General features: G+C 37.9%; 1 protein-coding gene across 1 annotated transcript; it reads right to left on the bottom strand.

Annotated features, from left to right (window-relative positions):
• Nucleotides 1-423: 423 nt before the first annotated feature.
• LOC141949244 (homeobox protein CDX-1-like) lies at nucleotides 424-14865 on the bottom strand. The gene is made up of 3 exons (XM_074882607.1): nucleotides 14433-14865; nucleotides 4355-4500; nucleotides 424-678 (listed from the first exon to the last, which is right to left on the bottom strand). Exons 1-3 carry the CDS (start codon nucleotides 14863-14865, stop codon nucleotides 424-426), a joined length of 834 nt encoding a protein of 277 aa, XP_074738708.1.
• Between the last annotated feature and the right edge of the window lie 3742 nt (nucleotides 14866-18607).

The following is an 18607-nucleotide window of genomic DNA, read 5'->3' as shown; positions in this document are numbered from 1 at the left end:
TACTGCTCCAGCAATGTTGTATTGCCTGTGGCCCATTTTGTGCTTTTTTTTGTCTGCAGTGTACTGTAACAAGTGGCCATATCTGGTCCTCGGCTCTCTTCTCTCTCAGTGCCTACCCACCTGCTGCGTGGCTGGAGGGATGCTTGCCTTGTGGCATAGAGTCAGCATGGCATTCTCTTGCAGAGGCTCCCTGCAACTAGGACTCCTGGCACACAGCAGTTCCATTGCCCTTGGGAACTTGTGCTATCCTGCAGACCTGCCAGGTGGCTCCTGGTTTACTGTACTTGAAGCTTATGTGCACAAAACTGTGTCATGCTGGGGACTCCTGCAAAACAGCTACAGCTGTCCTCTCTCTTTCATACTGTAGTGCTCCATGTACTGGTAGTTTATAGTGTTCGTTATGCAGTAGCTCTTCAGGCAGCCTTACTGAGAGGCTACTACCTGCTGCAGGTTCCCGTTGTGCTGCAAACCATTCATGGGAAGTGGAGGTGGAGGAGGTGGAGGTGGGAATAAAGAACTGGGCATTTCCGAATGAGTCTGTTGGTCAGGAACTGGCATCGGGCTCACTGAGCCAGAGTCACTCTGCATAGAGCCAAGATTGCTGCCGTCAAAATGAGTCATTTTCTTCTTCATTAATTTTCTTTCTTTGGCCCTGCGATTCTGGAACCAGATTTTCACCTGCAAAGGAGCAGAGGAAAGTTTTTTTTCAGTTGCTAAGAGAGTGCAATGGGGTCCTATATGTATACAGTCAAGAGGCATAGGTAAAATCAATTGCATAAGGACCAGTGAGAAAGGCAATGGCAAGCTGAGACAACAGAGTTGTTTGCTTGTTTTTCATACAGGTAATCTTTCCTATTTGGTAATAAAATATTTATTGATAGTCTGAAAAAAATAGTTTTTTCAGTGTTAGTTTTATTTTTAGGACGTATTTCTTTATGGAATGGGATTTTATTTTATTTTTTTTTTAACAAAATCTAACAGAACAGAATCTCCTGTGTTCTAGCAATGGCTAAAAGAATCTGAGAGTATCTTTACATTGCAAACTATATGCCCTAGTCAGAGCAAGTCAAAACATGTTACTGACCTATAAAATAAGGCACAAAAGCTTTCCTGTTTAAATGCTGCACATTAAGTAGTTAGCTCCAATGTGTAAGCCAATGGAAATACACTTCTGAACAGAATTTCACCAGTGCAGTACTCTTGGTACACAATGTTACTTCAAAATATTGTACAAGCAGTGCCGTAATAGCTAAGTGCCTTTTATTGCATTTGTAGATGGAGCCAGAATCTGCTGCTGCTTCCCGCAGAGACCACTGCTTTACACCATAGTCATTGCTCTGTCACAGAAATGCAGTCATCTTTGGGAAGAAATGAAGCAACTATTAAAGAGTATATGGGTTTTGATTAGGATAGAACAAGTGAGGACATGAGTTGAAGTTGATGAGTACTGGTCAACTGAAAATACAGCAGAACTTGTTCAGGTGTGAAAGGGTGAATGTTCTATGGCAACTGAAATGTTTTTGGATGTAATCCCCAATGTTGGATTTAAAGCAGTGCATGCCAGCTAATTATCCTTGGAAGTGGCTCTGTATTATGTCTAGTCAGTGTAATAAGTCAAACTACCTCATTCAGATATGTTGTGTTTTCTTATTGGTGTTCAGATGGCAGAGGAAACACTTTTGTCACCATTTTCTATAACCCAAAGAAAAATCAAAGTTTTGCTGAGAAATACTGATTTGTTTAGTTGTCCTTTGCTAGAAGCTAGAAAGGGAAGGAGAATGATGACCAGAAAGGAGGGAAAACAGTAAGAGGTGCTAACATCTGTGGCACTAGGTTGTGTTTTAAAAGAAACACACTGGTGAAGTCCTATATGCAAAGCTTGCTGAAAATTTGAACTAGGTCTCTTAAGTCCCAGGCTATCATCTGAGATGTTTGGCAATTCATTTTGTTGTCTTAGTTTCTGGAATATCATTTCAGTACCAAATTATGTTCCATTAAACCAGTCTCAAATACTCTCAGATCTCTTGCATTCTGATTGTGCTGAGGTAATCTAGTTTCACCCATGCACTTGCCAAAATGCATGAAAAGATGAAACAGTCTAAAAACCAAACTAACATCTGTTTCAGGATTATCCTCTGGCTTCAGTGTTCTCACCTGCCGTTGACTTTTGTTCTGGCTTGTTATTAAACTAGTGATCCAGAGAGAATTTTAATAGGCACTTCGAGCTTGTATGCCAGTTATCAAATAACTACAAGTAAATACAGATCTGTAATGTTAGACTAAAAGCTACCATGGTCAGTTGCATCTGTCTGACTTGGTTTTTACCCATTGCCCTCCTTCCTTTCAGTATTTTTTTCTCCCACCATTCAGTTGTTGTGCAGGTTCTTCCCCTGAAGTCTAATTTTCTCTCTTCTTTCTTGTTCTTGTCATCTCCTTTATTTCTGTATCCTTCCTATAATAGCAATGCTTCGCTTTGCCTTTTTTCTTTTCTTCATTAGATATTACATCTTTCCTTCCTTGTTTAAACAATTGTTCTTTGTCCTTTTGTCTTGAGATATTCCTTCCAGTCTCCTGCATGGGGTTTTGGCATAGCCAGGAAAAAAGCTTTTCCAGAAAATCATTTCAGGCTTCAGGCTGAGTGCAGTGGAACTTGGGATAGGACAGTGTGTGTTCAGTCATATTCATACCATGGGGTGGTTTAATTTGTATGAAAGGGTAGTAGTGGGAGTATAGATCAGGTATTTCTTTCTTAATCTTACATTTTCAAAAGTGACTTCAGAGATGTAGGCTTTATGCACTGGAATTAGTTTCATTCATGACATATTGATGATGATGATGATGATGAAGAGCAAATACTGGCAAAAACTGTTGCCATGTTTCCCCAATATATGTCAAAGAAATGTATCATGTCTTTTTTGTATCACCACTTCAAATATAGTAACAAAACGTTTTATCAGGTTATCACTGAACTAGGAAGTTTCAAGAAAATATTATTGGTTGCTTACAGAAGCAGGGTCATAATTTTTAAATTCAGCATAATGAAGTCAAGTTATTAAGGTTTTAACAGCCACCAAAAAGACAGTGTGTTTTTTATACCTGGTTGAAATAATTTTAGTTTTCAATAATTAAATACTTGTATTCAACAGCAGATTGAGAAATATTTGCAAAAAGGGTATTCACTTTTCTATTTCTGTAAGGTCTTTCAGTGTGTGCTGTGTAAAACAAGTTCAAGTTTGATGAACAGCGCTACAACTAGGTGGACTATCCCTGCTCAGTAGAGTCCATAAAAAAATGGTGAATCAGTCTTAAACTTCAATAACTGATGCTGAATAATAACTGACTGAGAAAACGGTTCTGTGATGGTTTGCAAATAGAAAAGGCAGTGAATGAGCATATTGTGTCCTGAAATCTATTCAGGGAGATCCTTCAGTAAAGCTTTTAATTTTCTGTTTCACTGCTTACTTAGTGTACTGCATCAAGAAACTCCCAAGTAAAATGGGACCGAACATATGCCCAGCCAATGTTGTGAGTATCTCTGTGGGAGATCTAGCTCGGCATCTTATCTTGGTGGTTTGCATGAGCCAGCTGAAGTGCTTGAGAGCCAGAGGCCATGTACCTGCTTTGCTTTGGGAGGGGGTGGCACAGGCGTTGTAATTGCATGATTGAAAAACACAGCACAGAGTGGTTCCAGAGCAAATTGTGTAAGTCTTTTGACCAGAAAAGATTGTGTTTTGATTTATGTTGTAGGTATAGAAGTGGAATTTGGAGGGGGTGAGAGGAAATAGGGGCAGGAGAAAGGAGTAGCAAGTATGTAGGAAATCTTTAACAAAGATAAAAGGCAGCCAAAGGAACAAATACCTTCAAGTGTCCTGAACATACTTGAGCTCATCACTTCCATCCTCTGCTAAGATTGACCTTGTTGAAATCGGTTATAGAGTTCCCATTGACTTCAGCAGAATCAGGACTTCCGCTTTAGACATTTCAGCAAAAATTTCTCTCTGCTACCACTACTCCGGTAAAACTGAGAGAACTTCAGGCAGGATTTTGTTGATATTTTTAAACTCTTGTTTCTCAGAACAGGACTGTGTGTAAGACTGGTGTTTGCTTTTTCGGTGTTGCATGGCTGCCTGATGAGAGCTGAAGTGGTGCTGATGGCATATTTAGAACTGAGTGCAAACAAGGCTGTCAGGCCATTCAGCTGGATAGTTTGAGTTCCTACGCTGCAAAGGGAACCCAGTCGCATTGTTTGGTTATTAGAGGCATTAGCATTTTTGTGTTCTTAACCAGTACGGTTATCTCCTCATCAGCAATAATAAATTCAAAGGAAATCCTGAATGGGTGATCCATACTCTACCTGTCTCTCGGAAAGTCTTAGGTTTGCAGCAAGTTCAGACTTCCTCCTGATTGTAATGTATCTGTTGTAATGAAATTCCTTCTCTAATTCTAATCTCTGATGATCTGTGTAAACCACTCGGTACTTCTCTCTTGTTCTTGTTTTACCTGTTTTGAAAGAAGAACACATTGCTTCAAGCTAGAATTTTTTAACTTTAGTAACACAAAATATCTGGCTTTACATTTGAAAATATGTTTGTGGGTATTTTAGGCCTGATTCTCTATGCACTTACCTAGAGCAACTCCCTTGACTCAGTCTTGATTTACAACACAAGAGGTTCATACCGTCAGATTTTGGGTTTACTCCTTAGCAAATAGACGATAAACTGCTTCTCATATTCTTTATCACCCTTGTGTTATCATTTGGGAAAGGGAAGGCCTTCTTGTTAAGACCAAGGAGCCAGGAAACCTGGGTTCTGTTCCCAACTCTGATGCAAGCTTCCTGCCTGGTGTTGAATTGGTCTTGTTTCTCTGTCCCTAAAGCTGATACACTGCTATCTGCTTCAGAGGGGAATTGTGAATGATATTTTACTGCACAGAAAATACTGAGAGCTTCCAAAGTTCCTCACTTCTTGTTGCTAGAAAAATTAACACAATATTGTGATTGTTACTGCAATGTGGAAGTTGTGTTTTTCTTTCAAGTCTGGCACAGTCTATCCGCTACTTGATAATAGCCCAGGGAATAGTAACATAGATTTTCAGATGACAGTTAATAATAAAGAGAAAAGGAAAGCAACAGTACTTTACAAAGGACACTGAACAATGGTAGAACTACAGCATCTGTTCTTTTGCAAGCAGCACTGCTGCATCCTTTCAGCTGTAGGTACAGCTGACTGAAGCAGACATGGCTCAGCAGTATCTGGGTCGTTAAAAGGTAATGGCAAATGACATGAGCCAGTGAACACAGATACAAGGAGCTGAAATTTTATGGATTCCATTCAGGATAATTTCTGAGGACAGAATGTGTTGGCAGTAGTGAAAGAGAATTGAGAATGGGAAAGGCTACTGATGCTTCCTTTCTTATCCACCATTCCTGTGTTGTTAATGTTCATATTAGGCAATGAATATATGGGAGATGAACACCTGCTCAAAATCAAGGCCCCTGAGCCCTAGCCTAAGGTCTTCCTACATTTTTGAAAGATTGTATCATTGTGTTAAGACTAGTGTTAGCATGTTCGCTAACTAGTCTTGCCATTTTTTTTGTGCTGCTTTGTCTGTCTATATTCTTCAGATGTATATATTTAGACTGTAAATTGTCTGGGACAGGGAATGTATTTTTAGTTGGTATTTTTTTGCAGTGCGTTCCACTGTAGTACTGTGGCTTATGAATCTTTGTGTCCTTAGTGGTCACTATAGTAGAACAGCCCCCTTAGATTCAGGTTCTCTTGATGCATAAAACTTGAGGTGTATTGTGGCTTGCTGCATGTAGCAGTCTGCTATTGCTGCATATGTAGCTTAGCTTCATACAACAGCGCATGTTTTCTTACAGAACTCTTCAAAAAACAGGTTCCCCAAACTCATAATATTTGCACTCCTAATAAGAGCAGTTAACTTTGAATAGAGAGGACTGAAGTAGATTTTCAGGCATTGAGTTGGTAAAATTTCAGTCTCCACAGCACACCGCCCATAGCAACCAGCTTCCCCCCCTGCAGGAGAGAATAGCTGGAGGTTTCATGTATCAGTGGTGTCAAAGGCCTGATGTCTTCCCAGCCCCTCCTTCCAACTCCCCTTGCTTTTGAAGTTTAAGTAGCACCCAAAAATCAGAATTCAGGGTACAGAACTAAAGCAGAATCTTGAAGTACTTTACCCCTTAATTCATAATTTGGTTTCACGAGTTAATGTTTTTTCCCCAGTCTGTGGAGGGAGATGTGATGTCTCTTTGTTTTAATAGCTGAACATATTTAAAGTTAACATTGCCTTCCACTTGCTGTATACGCTGTATGGTAATCGCTCAAGAGCTGTATCACTTTTTTTCTCTTCCAGCATTTGATAGTCAGTACTTTGCTACCTGTAAGAATTTTTGGCTCACCAAAGTATTGTTCGTATTAGTGTGTTCTTCAGGCTCTGATCCTTTTTGTACTATTCATATAGATCCTAGATACAGAGTTGTTTAGCACTGGAAGTCCTGGTCAGTGCAATGCTGTAAACAAATGTCGTTACACCTCTGGTTCTGGATAATAACTGGTTTGCCCTACATCACAGTGTTTCTGAAGGACTGTTCCCAGGCTTGTGGAACAAGGTCTACATCAGAATTTGATCCTTTAGCTTCCATGCTTCATGGTGTTCAACCCTCAGAAAACATAATTGAGTTTACAATGCTACAGGCATTTTCCAACTGTCTTGAGGCCGTCAGCCTGTTTACTTGGAATATTTCAGTAGGGAAAATAGGTGTGTGCATGTGTGTGTTTCTTCCTTACGCTGGGGTTCCTGCTCAACCCATGCAGCCAAAACCACTTTGGTATAAATCTGTTAACTTCCCTGTGAGGGTTCTGCTGTGCTGTGCTTGGCTGGGGTACATACACAGGACATTCTCATTTCAGTAGCATTTCTGTCATTGTGAAACTGTAGTGAAAGCAAAATTAGCCCAATTACGTTTACACTGATAATCAAGTGAAAAGTGCTGTTAATTTTGCAACATTATGGTAAGAATTTTAGAGTCTTTAAAGAACAGCAGTTATTCAGTTCAGTCCACATAACTACTAGGACATTTGTTTTCATTCATTCGAAGTGTAAATTGTTTGTTTAACATATGGTCACCTGTGGTGCTTTAATGTCTCACTTGATATTTTTTAACTTTTGATCTCTCTAGCTGGTGGTTTGGTTAGTTTTTTTTCCTCTTTAAATGAGAATTTGGGGTCATTCTATGGGACAAAATGTTTAAAATGTTTCCTTAGTCTCCTTTGTATTGTTAAGATGGAGTACACAACAGAGCAACAAGGTGATCTTATCTTGAACACTGTTCTCATTCAGAAGCCATAGACAAATATCAAATGTTCTTCTGTTGCCAAAACAAGGTGGTAAACTTTGAGATAAACCTTCCAGTTTCTGGTTTTAAGAGCTTAAACCCTTATTATCTGAGTAGGAGAGGGTTGGGTTTTTTCTTTTTAAACTGAAGAAGTTAAATGTATGTGGAAAACAGCACTTTCTCCAATAAAATCTTTTATTTTCATATGACTAGCTTTCAGTTTGGTTTTAGGAGGAATGATAATATCTTGTTTCTTTTTGAAGGAAGATTGGAAGCTTTCACATCTAATTTCTTTCTTTAAGTTAAGCGAATAATTTAAAATGTAGAAAAGCAAAAGGAGAACATTTCCTTCCTAAAAGTCAACAGCTATCTGAGAAAAATTCTCTATGATTTGTGACATAAATCTTGTCTTTAATAATTTGATTTTTTGTGTAGAGTAATACCCACTGTGAGAGACAATAGACAATGGGAGCTGAGATCTGCCAGGGTCTTCTGAGAGGATACTTTTAGTTCTGGCAGAGTCATGTTTTAGTCTGTTTGGCCTTTACCCAGACTCTCATTGATGTCAGTGAGAGTCTTCCTAATGCCTTTGTTGGATGCTGGGTTGGAATTAGTCTGCATATGGCATTTCCTTTCAAAGGCAAAGTACACTTTTCTTTTATTTGCCAAAGTTAACAAACAGCAGCAACAAAACCTATCGCTAAACAGTTTGGGACCTTAGCATCTGAAATCCATCTATTAGATGGAAAAGATCCACTCCACTGCATTCTGAGCCAAATCTTGCAGACCTTCTGCTGGTTTTGTTTACAGTGATGAACTTTATTTCAAGGAGAAGTATTACCTGAGTAAAATTTGAGGTAGGACTAATGCATTCCCTGGAGAGACAGCAGAAGGATGTTCTTTACTTCTCAGACTTCTTTAGGACATAATGGCAGAATTTAATGATGCAATGATAGAAGTTAATATTTTAATCCAATTCTTTAGTCAAATCCTGCATATTTTACTCACTTAGGTGATGAAATTACCAACATTTAACTTTCCACAATCTTAATTAATCTATTGTTAGTGACAGTTTATAATTTTAATCAGCAATATAGTGTCAGTTTTATTGGAAATGTGTTCTGTCATGGACAGTTATGCTATGGAATTGCAAGTGGTTGGAGAGGTTGTTAGTAGTTGGGTGGAAGAAAAATGAAACAAAAGAGCTTTGAAGCAACTACCTTTTCAGTATGACTGCCTCTTTGTTGGGCGAGTGGATTTCCTGGTTTTAATAAGCTATTTAAGAACAGCAAGTTTTGTCAAAAACCTTTGCAAGTAGTGATTATTGAAGAGTGGCTTTGGAGTAACAAGAAATAAGACATTTTGCATTTAGAAAACTTTTCATGAGATACAGTTTAACAATACTGTTCCATCACACCCACTCCAACAATTTTTGTGACTGGCGGAGTTTTGAGTTGGGGGAAGGGAAGAGCTTTCCCATTGGTCATAAAATTCACAGAGTATTTCTTCTGAAGACAATAAAGCTAGGAGAAGGCCTCTTTATTTGCTGTGAAAATCATCACCCTTTCCGGCAATATAACTCCTGAAGAAAAGAAGGAGAAGGAAGAGACAAGACTGCATATCAAAGCAAAGTGAAGTGTTAAAAGGGTCTGTTGCCTCAATATGACAGATAGGCCTCAAAACCTCAGACAATGTAGCCCAGGAAAGGAAAAAAAAACCCCTCCACTATCAGACCTCACAACTAGTTTACAAAGCAAAATAAATTAGCATTAGAACTAGCCCTGGCCCCTTTTTCAGTGCCTCCTCGCTTAACTTGTAAGGAATATTCTTCATCTACTGAAATTGGCATTGTTCATAAAATCCAGAAGCTACCTAATTTAGACAGAAGATGTCATAGTATAGAATAGTGTTGGATTACTTACAAAACATTGTAATCTGGATTCCATAGTCTGACATTGTTTCAGAGGAAGTTAAGATCTGTACTTGATGATTGAAAGTTAGCTTAAGTCAGCTTGAAATGTATAACATCTTTCTGGCCTGAAGATATGCTTAGTTCAAATCTGCATCTTTATGTCAGTTTAGTATTAAGAAAGAGATTAGTGTTAGTTTTTGACCTTATAAAAATATGGACTGCCAGAGATCAGGCATCAGAGTTTTGTTTTGGGACTAGCTCGAAATATTCATGCACTTTAAAAGTGTAGGAAAAGAAAGGGGCAAATTCTCCCTTGTGTAATTTCACTGATTTAATTGAAGTTGTGAAGAAAAAGTAATTTTAAATAAGTCTTGAAGATGGACATTGTGCTGCACATGATGTTCTGTAAAGTTAAATTAAAAAAAAAACACCACAGAACACACACTGCCATTGTATTAGAAAATGTTACATGGATCCAATCCTGTATAATGTGAGTAATAATATTCCTGCCAGAAGTCTTGGTGCGATGAGTAGGACTATTCATTATTGCAGAGTTGGATGCATAAAGGTTTGTGAAACATGGTGAAATTCCATGTTTGTACTTTCTGCTGGGTCTTGATCATTTGTTCTTGTTACACATGTTCAGATGACTCATGCTGAAAAGAACAGAATAGGATCATAGAATTGGAACCTTTCAACAGACTTGAAGAATTTTCCCTTCTGTTCTGTTGACTTTGATTTAAAATGGTAATGTTTTCAATTTTGTATATGTTCTGCTATTCTGTAATAAAGCCTACTGGCCAAATTCTGTCCTTCACTTTGGTAGTGTAAACTTTTAATCTTCAGTAACTGAATCCAAAGCAGAGTGCTTTTTATCACCTTTAAACAATGATTGGACAGACTGCCCTACATGCATTTTGTCTGGCAGAAGGACCCAACCTGCAGAAAATGTAGGTGGATTTCTAAATGGTAAGATCGGGGGAAATCTCATTACCAATGACTGTATAGACTAAAAAGCAAGAGATTTTTTCCAAGTGTTGTATGTTCTTTAGGCATTCAACATTTTGCAGGAATGGCTTCTTAAGAGGCTTGTTTCTCTTCCTTAGATTTGAGGGATTATAACTTTTTCCTTCAGAGACTTGATGTTATACATTTACAGTGCATTTGGTAATGATGCTATCAACACCTGTCATTGTCAGTATCAGAAAAAACTGTCTTTATGTCTTCAGAGTAAATTATTATTGAACAAGAATGATAAAAGAGTTGTCATATATTGGAAGAGTCTCTGTTCATAGTTTACCTGTGTTTCAAGATTTGTTCCCTCCCTGTTTTATGCTAACGTAAGTGCAGATCTTAAGATGTACTTTCAGCTTTGTGAGCAAATTCTCGTTGCTGCTAGAACTACCAGTTAACTGTTCAAACGCAGAGTTTTACCATAGATGTATGTTGTTTTCTCACGAAGGCAAAAAGTAAAGTCTACTCCTGTCTGAGTGACTGCATATCTCCACAAAAATACCGAAATCAACAGGAGGAGATTTGTAACTTGTTCTACGGTGGTTTTATTCTACTTTCCATCAAAGAATTTGCCTGTAACTATGCTTTGTATATGTGTGGAATTACCACCTCAAATCTCTAGTGTCATGGCTTTGTTCTGTTCTCTGTTACAATTGCTAGTTGTCTTGGCTTTGCTCACCCTTCTGAAGTGTGGGGTTAGGAGAGGGGACTGGAGCAGATAAGGGTTAGAGAAGGGTCTTTTTCAATCAGTGTTCTTGGTTGAAAATACTAAGTAGTCAGTGTTTCAGCTTTCAAGTGTTCCAAGTCAAAACACATTTGCTTTCTTCTGTATCCTGAACACCCTCAAGAATGCAGTGACTAGGCATTGGATCCTATGTGCACTGCATTTACTCTCAAGCCCCAAGTCCCTCCAGTTCCAAAGCTGCAGGGAGAGACATTCAGACATCCTTCAACCAGAGAGAGAATGATGGATGAAAGCCTTAGTAGGTCTTTTCTGTGGGAAATGCATTCCAGTAACACTAAACCAGTATGATAGTCTCACATTAATTACTGAGATCTTCCAGTGGCTTCAAGTAGCATAACCTCATAAACTTCACATTACACTAGTTGAAGACATGGGTTTATGTTGGATGTTGTTTTTGAAGTTACAGAGTGAGACTTGAAATAATTTCTTCTTTTGTTCCAGGTTAGTTGTGTACATAACAGAGTATCAAAACACCTGTAGGGCATGAGGCAGTGGTAGAAATTTCAATAAAGTGTTTTGTTTGTCATCTGTCAGGTCATGAGGCCACAAAACACCTATAATAGAAGCTAATCGTGAAATCTCTGGAGATGGAGATGTCATTGATTCTGGGCCTTGTTTCTGTAGCTGTTACAAATCAGACTACTCAATGTAAGTAAACCTTTGGAGAGAATCTCTCCTGATCTTAAAAGGATAAGATCACAGGAACATTTCTTGCACACTTTCAAGAATATCTTGCAAAAACCACTTGCCTTAATAATTATTGTTTCCATAGTGAGATAATATTATTATTGATAACTAGCATTTTGCAACAAGTAATGAACAAAGAATAAAATTAATTTGTCTATTTTCTATTCTGATCAATCCAGGTAAGTCTGAGCCTCAGTTTTTCCATCTTTAAGACTAGTGGCTCATATCTATTTCATGGGGAATAAGGAAAGCTAATAAATAATAGATGTGATTCCTTCACTCTTGCCTACACAAAACCTCTGCTGAAATTCCTAAAGGTTTTGCAAAGAGACAGAAGGGTATTACTCAATGTATGCATACAGCTTTAAAGATGTAAAAAGCAATGGATTCCATGTAAGAAAATGCTGAGGATTTTGATCATGACCCAGCAAAACAGCATTGGTACTTGCAGTTAGCCTAGTCACGCATTTGAAGTCACTTGGAACACTTGCATGCTCAGGACCAAACTCACTTAAGTGCTTTGCTAGATCTGACATTGCTGTTAGGGTAAATTTTTAAAAATTATTTTATTTTTGGGAAAACGAGGAAAACCAAAAGTTCCCTTGCTTTTAAACAGAGGAGAAGGAGTGAATGAAGAAAAAGGAACCACTTCCAATGAAACAGATCTATTGGCACTGAATATTCCTGGCCTAGCAAAAAAAAAAATAAGAGAGGAAGAATCAGCAGGGGGATTACTTATCTGGATTTTTCCCTAAAGCACAAGCCAGTACCTATTAAATGAATAGATAGGCTCCCACTAACTTCCAAGGGTCTTACATTGGCCTATGGGCATTTGGGAGGAGATGATCCTATGACATGCTGATTTCTTAAAATCTCCTTGAGATGAAGATGCTTAATGTCTTCTTGGACCATTCCAGAATGGAGAGACTCCCAACACCTCCTGTGAATACTCTGATCCTTGCAGGCTTGAAATTTGGAAAGTTAGAAAGCCCTAAGCATGCTTCTTAAGCAGGCAGTTAGAATGTGGTATTGTCTATTATATCTATCTATCTATCTATCTGTCTCACAGTGTCCCCCCTATAAAAGGGACAGCACAGACAAATCAAATCAGTTCTTTCAGTCAGAGAGGCTGCAATTTAAGTCCACAGAAGCAAAAGGCAGGTAGGTAAAGAAGACATGAGTAGTAGTGATTTTTTGAGCAAGTATTCTGCCATCTGTAAATTATATAGTTTGTGAGGAATTTCACTGCCCTCGTAAGGACTACTCAAAAGTAAGCTGTAAGTTTTTTCAAGACTGGCCCTTTTGTTTTTTCTTAGTATACAGTGAAGAATAAATATGATTTTTAAAATACAAACTTTTTTTTTTTGGCCAAAATTCTTATTCACTCAACCTACTCTGATTGTCCTGTTGACTTCTATGGACTCTCTATGAACTAAAGTTGTGTTCAGCAGGAATGAGGATGACTCTATCTGTCTATATTAATTAGGTGTATTATTTTAATACAGACAATTTTTCTATGTAGTTGCTTTCATTTTTCTAAATGTTTTAAGTAATTACTTTTCTATCGGAGATTGATTCAGTACTTGCTTTGAAAACTGTTATTTACAGGCATGTGTGGAACAGAGCTGGGATGGGAGGAAGGGCTGAAAGGAAAGGAACCTTCCTGGGATGTAATATTGAAATACTGTGAGCATCTCTTTAGGGTAGGTATTGAGCATCCTTAATTTCTACTGATCTCAGTGCATGTCAAAGCTCCTCAGCACCTCGGAGGATCAGATACTTTTATATAGCAGATTGTGCCTCTCTTCAGGCAGTTTTCCCTCTTTCTTTTCCTTCTTCACTTTCTTGTTTTATAATTTTTTTTCTATTCATACAAGGTACAGATTTTTGTTTTAAGGATGCTCAATATATTTTTTTTCTATTGTTCCTCATTGCAATCAAACAGAACCTGTTCCTCATGCTTCATGACTTATTTTTACAGGTTAAATATGATTGAAAAATTGTTTTGTACTCCTCAACTATTATGCATCAGAGACTGATCTGTTGCTGTATTAACTGATTTTGTTACCATGGATCTTTGTATTCCTGCATATTCTGAGAGCTACTACTACAAAGTGAAGCAAGCCTTTCCTTATCATTCCTGTTTTTAAAGCATTGACTCATTGTTTGATCTTTCAGATCTTGTTTCATTTCAGTGTTCTGAGGTTTACAGAGGTTGTTTCTAATACAAAACCTTATTTCCAACCCCCTACTATATATATTTTACTTGAACTTTTCATATGTACTCTAAAACATGAGGAAAATAAGCACAGTATAGGTGGTGGTGAAATATGATACTTTCATCACAATCTCTTTCTGTAGACATGCTGCTTCATTCCAATCTATAGGACTCCTATTAAAAGCAATTATTTGATATCACAAATTTTTTTAACATATCTGAAGTGAAAATACTTCACTGTCAAAGGACATTGCTTTTCATTTGGCTCAGCATTAAAGGTCAAGAAGGAAAAATAAGATGTAGTCAGCTGATCAAAACCAGCGTCCAATAATCGAACCAACATTTAACTGCTAGCAAGAGGATCCTTCAGAGCAATTAGGATCTTTCTTTGTTAAACTGTATGCTTCCCTCTAAGCAGGGAACCTGACAAAAAAAAAAAAAACAACAATGCAAAAAAAGTAAAATTTCTTCTCAGCATAAAACCTCAGTGCCCTCATACCTGTAGAAGTAGATTGCACCGTTTTCCTCATCCATTCGTAAGAGCTGTGCCTTTGGCTGTTGGGAGAGATTTGCTGTGTATTAATTGTATCTACAGGAGGTAACCCCCCAGATCCAGCAGGATGGAGGGAGCTGTAATCAGCAGAACTGTAGGAGACCTGTCCAGGAGACGAGCCATTGATCTGTGCAGCAGCAACCGTGCTGGAAGGTCCTGGGCCGTAAGCGTTCCAGTCCTCCCTCTGTGGGCCATAGGGCGATCCCCAGGTTCCTGCAGGCTGTCCATGGGTGTCCAGAGTTGGCACAGGATGATATCCCATGTAATCTGAATAGGGTGGAGTAGACACAAAGTTTTGCACTGGCAGGTTGTTGCTGCTGCACCTTGCAGATCCTGGATACATGCTGGTTTCTTTATCCAAAAGATAACTCACATACATGATGCTCACAGCCTGGCTTTGTCTTGCTGGGACATCCTGCTCCTCACAGTGTTTGTTTGATCTCTCTTCCCCTCCTCTTTCTTTCTCTCTCTTTTCTAGCCCTGACTGGCTCTATAAATGACTCATGCTAGCCCTGATGTCCCTTTACTACACATGATTAACAATGGTTTTACCAGGTGCTGGTGGTAACAGTTTACTAAGGTCCTGCCTGATGTCACAGATAACTGCCTGCCCCAAAATTACATTTGCATTCAAATGAAGGGCTGACCATGCAGGCAACCCCACCTTGCTGCTAGTTCTAGTGCTTCCTTTCTCACAGATCCTTTATGTATTACCATCCCGGTTCTATACTTTTTGAATGTAGTTTGAAATCTTGTAGTCTTCAAGCAGAGTTGCATACATAGTTAACCAATAACTGTTCAGGCAGTAGAAGTAGTATTTTTCTTGAGCAATACGTGTCAGAATCTAACTTCAGGCACTAGGTTATAGTTAAAGCCTGATATCTGCTAGTCCAGTACTTCTTTTGTTAGAATGTGCTATATTATTTTTTTAAAACTGAAAACAAAGGACCGGTTCAGTCTTTAACTGCAGCTCTTACATAGTTTCTCACATGAACACTCTTCTTGACTTCAGCTCTTAGTCCATGTGGGAGAGCACTCAGAAACCACAGTAATGCTGCTATTTTAACATTACAAAGGGTATACAAGAAGTCTCATAGTCATTTTGAGCATTTGTTCATACGAATAGTCTTGTTGATGTTAGCAAGCCTATTCATGAGCTGGCTGCTTGCCACTGATTGAAGTTTCTCTGTTCTAACTTACAATGTTAACAGAAAGAGAATCTGTTATTGAGAGAATGCAAAATTTGTCACTTTCCCTATGCTTATGATATTGAAATGAGTGGTAGTTTTCCCTAAAGGTTTTTCTGTTCTCATTGCTGTGCTTGTTCACGATAAGTAACAACTTTTCTTAGAAATATGGGAACAAATTCTAGCTTTTTAACTAAAAAAAGCAATTTCCTAACTTTCAGGAGCAATCCTATGTTTGTAAGTAACCAACTCCTATGAGATTATCTATAACCAGGAGCTAGCAGAGAAAGTGTTGATTTCTTTTTTTTTTTTTTTTTTAAATGAGATAGATACCTTAGCATTGTCTCTTAATGAGAATTTACTCTTTTCATTCCTGTTCCTTTAATGATGTGATACTTAATTGCACCTTTATTAATGAACCAACTTGTTAAAAGGATTTTTTTTCTTAAACAGGTGCAAAGTATAATGAGCTTTTTCTTTGTTCAGAGGTGTATTTTTTCCATGAGAGTCTTTTGCACTTTAACACCATTTAGACTTACAGGTTCTTCCTTCTGATTCTCAGGTGGAAAGAGTCACTTTGCACACCTGACAACACCGTTGTTTCCTTTTGTGAGAGAATGGTGTCCTTAGTCTGCATTCACAAGATGGGTTGTGACTGTAGTTGTGGAAAAACTTTTTTTGACTGTTCATTTCAGAGTGAGGTGAAAAAACACAGGCTACCTTCTCTGAGGATTTGTTAAGACATTTCTACTGTGCACTTGGGTAAAACTTGTCCTTATTTACTCCTTGCTTCTTGTGAGCTTTTGGAGGATGATGTTTTGCTGTCATAGTTGTTGAAAGGTATTTTAAAAATCATTAGTGGGGGGGAAGTTGGCAAACTGTTTCTTCTGCTTGCATATGTGAGCTTATTCAGTTGCAATTTGCACATCTGTGACAGCCAGCAATTCAAAATGGCCAAGCGTACCTGCTGGTATAGACTCCTCAAATCTAGGGAAGTTAATAATCATGTATCTGAACAGCTTGATTCTCCTATATCAGCAAAATAAATCATATTTGTCTAATTACAAATTAGGTGTCTCTAGACTTTTTTTTAACTACAGTGTTGTTTTTTTTTTTTTTTTAACTACAGTGTTTCACTCCCTTTCTCAATCATTTAGAGCAGTGTGATTGCTTGGTAGCTTTCAAGTTCAGACTGTATCGAAATAGTTACAAATATGGCTTTTTGTTCTAACTTGATTTCAGTTTCCTTTCCTCCTCTTCAAAACTGTTGAAGACTCACGCTTTTAAGCATTTCTATACCTCTCCTGAATGCAGGTGTACCAATAAATCAGTGAGAGGAAGAAGCAGCATTTTCTCATTTACAGTAGCATTAGTTGTAGCCCTCCAGCTGTCTGGAAAATGTTCTAATTACGTTCATTTGACAAAACTTTTCCTGCAGGCCTTAGCTACCTAATATACCAATAGCACAAAACACTGTGGAAGGGCTGGGTCTCACTACATAGTTTGGATCTTGATCTGCCCTTCTTCAGTGTTCAGGAATGTTGGATACACCAGACTATAGTCGTGCATTCATTCTCAATCCTACTGCAGCATGGTTACATGAGAAATATTTTGATCACTTTTGTCATAATGGTATGGTTCATGAGGCTACTGAAAATAGTAAAATAGCGTTTATTCATGTTTATGAGAAAATTTTATGATTATGAGTCATTATGATGTAAAAATACCTTTTGATGCTTTCAACTAATATGTGTATGTATCAACATGGAAGGAGACTGTTTTTCTTGTTCCATACTACTTAAAGAAAGTACTTTACAATATATGATTGTTAAACTGACAATACTTTACTCCTCTGGCCACATGCTGTGACCACTAAGCAGGAAACTGCTTCCTTTGGATTCCCAAGTACCCTAAGTTGGTCTGATTTCAGCAAGCTGTATTCTGTTTCCAGTTAGTCCAAGTTTTTTTCATTTGTATGATTTGAATCTAACCTATTAGTTGAACCACAGTCTTTAGACTTAAGTGTTTTATAACTGCTGGGAGTATGTGAATAATCACATGCTGATATAGTTCATTTAAAAACTAAATGTTTTCATAGGTCCTCAAACACAAAGTATAAAGGAATTTGGATTTGAATTGCTTTTCATACTTTCTAGCAAGAATATGTATTAGCAACAGGTGTCATCTCAGGGAGATCAGTCTATATGTATACCCAATCCTTTATAAATATGCCATTCTTCAGTCAAAGCTTCTTCTGGAAAAAAAATCCGAAGTTTCTCCAGTCAGTTGTTAAAGTGTTTGTACATAGTACTATATGTGTACAGTATTTGGAGCTACTTATTTTGATGAATAAAGCTTAAAGTCTGTTACAATGTACTAATACAGTGCATTCGTATGTAAAAAAGATCACAATTCACACAGGCATTCAGTAGGTAGCTAGTGGCACATCAGATGCCCAAGATTTTTGTGTGTGTTGATACTACATACAGCAAAGTCCACAATTTGCAACTAAATTGTAGATTTCAAACTGAGAGGAGTTTTGGTTCAGGATTTTAGCCCATTTTAAAGAAAAATGCCAATATATTTTGAATTTTGAACTCTTACTCTTCCTCTTGGTGAAATTTAGAACTCACATTTTACTTCTGGTATTATTTTGCTGCTAATCCTGCACTGACAATTCTGAATTTCATTTTGCTGTTCTGACTAAAGCTCTCTGCAAACATTTTGGTTTAGTGCATTATGCTTTCACGTGCTGGAATGATAGTGGCAGAGTAGGAGATGTCTCTCTAGAGCAGAAGCTTGGAGTAACAAAGCAGGAAACTGTCTCTCTTTCCTGATTATGTTTTCCCTATAACTATAATTTGAAGATTATAGTAATCTCAACCTTTACTACACTTCTCATCTTTGCTTGACCGTAATGTAGCAAAGAAAAAG

Source organism: Strix uralensis, chromosome 13 (genome assembly GCF_047716275.1).
Source record: "Strix uralensis isolate ZFMK-TIS-50842 chromosome 13, bStrUra1, whole genome shotgun sequence".
Classification (NCBI taxonomy): domain Eukaryota; kingdom Metazoa; phylum Chordata; class Aves; order Strigiformes; family Strigidae; genus Strix; species Strix uralensis.
Note: the sequence above shows the minus strand (reverse complement) of the source record. Positions and strands in the feature narration are given on the sequence as shown.